This window comes from Crocodylus porosus, unplaced genomic scaffold, assembly GCF_001723895.1.
Source record: "Crocodylus porosus isolate Cpor-Errol unplaced genomic scaffold, CroPor_comp1, whole genome shotgun sequence".
NCBI classification, from domain to species: domain Eukaryota; kingdom Metazoa; phylum Chordata; order Crocodylia; family Crocodylidae; genus Crocodylus; species Crocodylus porosus.
This window is the reverse complement of record NW_017728918.1, coordinates 67,802,882-67,805,664: the sequence shown is the minus strand read 5'-3', so window position 1 is coordinate 67,805,664 and position 2,783 is coordinate 67,802,882. Positions and strand designations below refer to the sequence as shown.

The following is a 2,783-nucleotide window of genomic DNA, read 5'->3' as shown; positions in this document are numbered from 1 at the left end:
TCCACCACCACCGTCTGAGTACGACCCTTTAGCCAATCTGCAGTCCATCTGACTCTGTAGGCATCAGTGCCACAGTCGCCTAGTTTTTTAATGAGGATGGGGTGGGAGATGGTGTCAAAGGCCTAGAATCATCATTCTAAAAGAAAATATTTCATAAGAGTTTTCTTTTTAATTTTTCAAAAAATTTTAATTTCACAGGGAAAAAAAGAAAAAAGTCCAGGGGGCAGGGAGGGGAGGAAACTTTTTTTTTTTGTGTGTTTTATTTTTTCCGGGCCTTCACATCTCTAGGAGGGCATACCCTTACTCCCAGCCAGTGCTTTCTGCCACCCGTCTGGACCCCCAGCATGGGGTGGGCTCAGTGCAGGAGTGCGATGAGTTTTAAGTAAAGCGGTGTGTTTTGTTTTGCTTTTCATGTCTGCTAGCAGCCCAAGTAATCTTTTAATTAAACTCAGTTGTTTATCCTTTAGTACTTTGCTAAGTTGTGTTCCTGGTGGGGGATGGGGGAGTGATATTTAATGCTGATCAACTGTGTTTTAATTGCATACAATAAAAGCAAATTGGCTAATTCAAAAGTGCAGTGAGGTAGCAGGTGTGATGAAGAAAGAAAAACTTCCTATTAAATCCTTTCTTTTCTAGCAGTTGGAACTGCAGGAACTGTTTCCCCAAGGTCACAGCTGTGCAGTATGTGGCAAGGTCAAATGCAAGAGGCACAGGTAAGTCAAATAGTGTGGCATTTCTTATCTTAACATTTTATATCTTGCTGGTAGAATTTTTTCTTAAGTGTTATGTTAACTCTTTTCTATATTCTGTATTTTACAGACCTGCTCTGGTTCTGGAAAACTACCAGCCGTGGCTGGACCTAAAAGTGCCTTCCAAGGTTGATGCATCTCTTTCAGAGGTAATTATCTGACAAGATTTCGGTCCATTGAAATCTAAAGGTACAAGCCTTCTATCATTCAAATACGTTTTAAGGTCTCTTAAGCTCCTGGCAGATGTCACAATTAAGACACAGTTAAGCTGTTAATTGTGTCATAAATAGTAACCTGCCACATGTGTAAAGAATTAATGGCTTGCACAACAGGAAACCAGCCACAACAATATTCCACAGAAGATGCATAACGCTTTGTAGCTGGTTTTCATTGTGCTTTATATTGAATGTGTAGCAGGGTAACCAGAGCCAGCCCAATACTCTTCTGGGGTGGGGAATGATGGTCAGATTTTATCTGTCCCAGTGCTAGGACTGCACAGGAGTCTCAAACCAGCTCCAGTGCAGTCCTAGGGCTGGGAGCAACAATCAGCTGATAGTTGGTGCAGTCCTAGGATGGCAAGAGAGTCTTGAACTTACCCTAGGACGGTCCTGGGGTGGGGACTGGCAGTCAGCTGATTGTCAATTCCCATTCTGGGACTGACAGGGGAAGTGCAGGGGGAGCCCTGCCATACATGTGTGGCATGGTAGAAGGCATGCGTTTTGGGATCCAGGATCAGATCCCATTGTGCCATAAAATGAATGTGTGCCAAGGGCTTCAGTTTCTATGGCTATCAGAAGGGAGTTGATCTCCATTCTTATGTGTATTTTAAAAAATGGGCTTTATTCTTGTTCTATATAGCTTTAGTCTTTCTATAGTTGGTACTGCTGTGGGCATCACTAGAATTCTCTGCCCAGTTCTGGCATCCAAACTTCAAGAAGAATTTTGATAAATTGAACTAGGGCTGGAGTGCTGTGGAGCTGTGATGCCCTTGTGCTGAGCCTCTCATACATTTCCTGGGACAAGTGGCTCTTCCCTTCTCACTGCCGATGTTTGCTGTGGCAGCTGCCCAGAGCCCATGTGGGGCTATTCTGCCTCTCTGTCATGTCCGCCACAGACAGGTGGCACAACAGAGTGGGCACAGGCAACCCCGCATGGTTTCCAAGCAGCTGCAGCAAGGAGTGCCAGTGGCGAGAGGGGGAGCAGCCACTTTTCCCCCGCCCCAGCAGCAGTTCGTGCCCCGCTGCTGCTCAGGCCATTGGGCAAGTCCAGAGCCAGCGTGGGGCCCAGGCTGGCAGTAGCAGTGAGGAGCAAACTGCAGCTGAGCATGGGGGGAAAAGTGACCCCTCCAACCCCCAGTGCTCCGTGTGGCATCTGCTTGGAGCGGATGCAGGGCTGCCTGTGCCTGCTCTCTGTTGCCACCGCTGCCCTATGGGCAGTGGGAATGCAGAAGAGAAGCAGGACAGCCCTGCATGGGCTCTGGATGGCTGCCTCAGGGAGTGCTGATGGTGGGAGGGGGAGCAGTTGCTTCTCCCCTGTGCTGAGCGCCAGCTGCTTCTCTGCGGCCTCTGCTGCTCAGCCTGGATGGGTAAGTGTGAGGTGCATGGGGTCAGGGCTGCATCGCTGCCTGTGCCGCGGGGCTGGGAGCGAGCAGGCATGTGGCAGCTGGATGGGAGCCATGGCTTCTGCTGCTGGTAGTTACGTGCAGGTGGCGGGGCAGCTTCAAGAGGGAGGAAGCTAGCTCTGTGTGCCCTGTTCTGCTCCTGCCACCATGGCTGAGCCCGCTAAGGTGCAGCCCATGCATTGGGGTCCGTGGCAGGCTGGGCAGGACCCTCCAACCCTGCCCGCAGCTTGTAGCAGGCGGATGCAGGCAGTGAAATGCCCAGGGTGGAGGACAGGGAGGCAGCTGTGCTGCTTCTTCGAAATACAGCAGAGCCCCTTCTTCCCAGGCAGCCCCAAGTGGGTCCCCCTGGGCCACTGCCTGTGCAGCCCCTGCCCCTGCGGGGTGCCCTGGTGCCCCAACCCCATCCAGTCCTC

The 2,783-nt window shown here is 50.8% G+C and overlaps 1 protein-coding gene across 4 annotated transcripts in view; it reads left to right on the top strand.

Moving 5' to 3' along the window:
- Positions 1 to 2,783, top strand: part of SNX14 (sorting nexin 14) — a 90,565-nt gene that overhangs the window by 6,354 nt on the left and 81,428 nt on the right. For all 4 annotated transcript variants that reach the window (XM_019537700.1, XM_019537699.1, XM_019537698.1 and 1 more), the window contains exons 3-4: positions 640 to 713; positions 820 to 898. In XM_019537700.1, the coding sequence (XP_019393245.1) occupies positions 640 to 713; positions 820 to 898 (153 nt within the window). The remainder of the gene's footprint in view (positions 1 to 639; positions 714 to 819; positions 899 to 2,783) is intronic.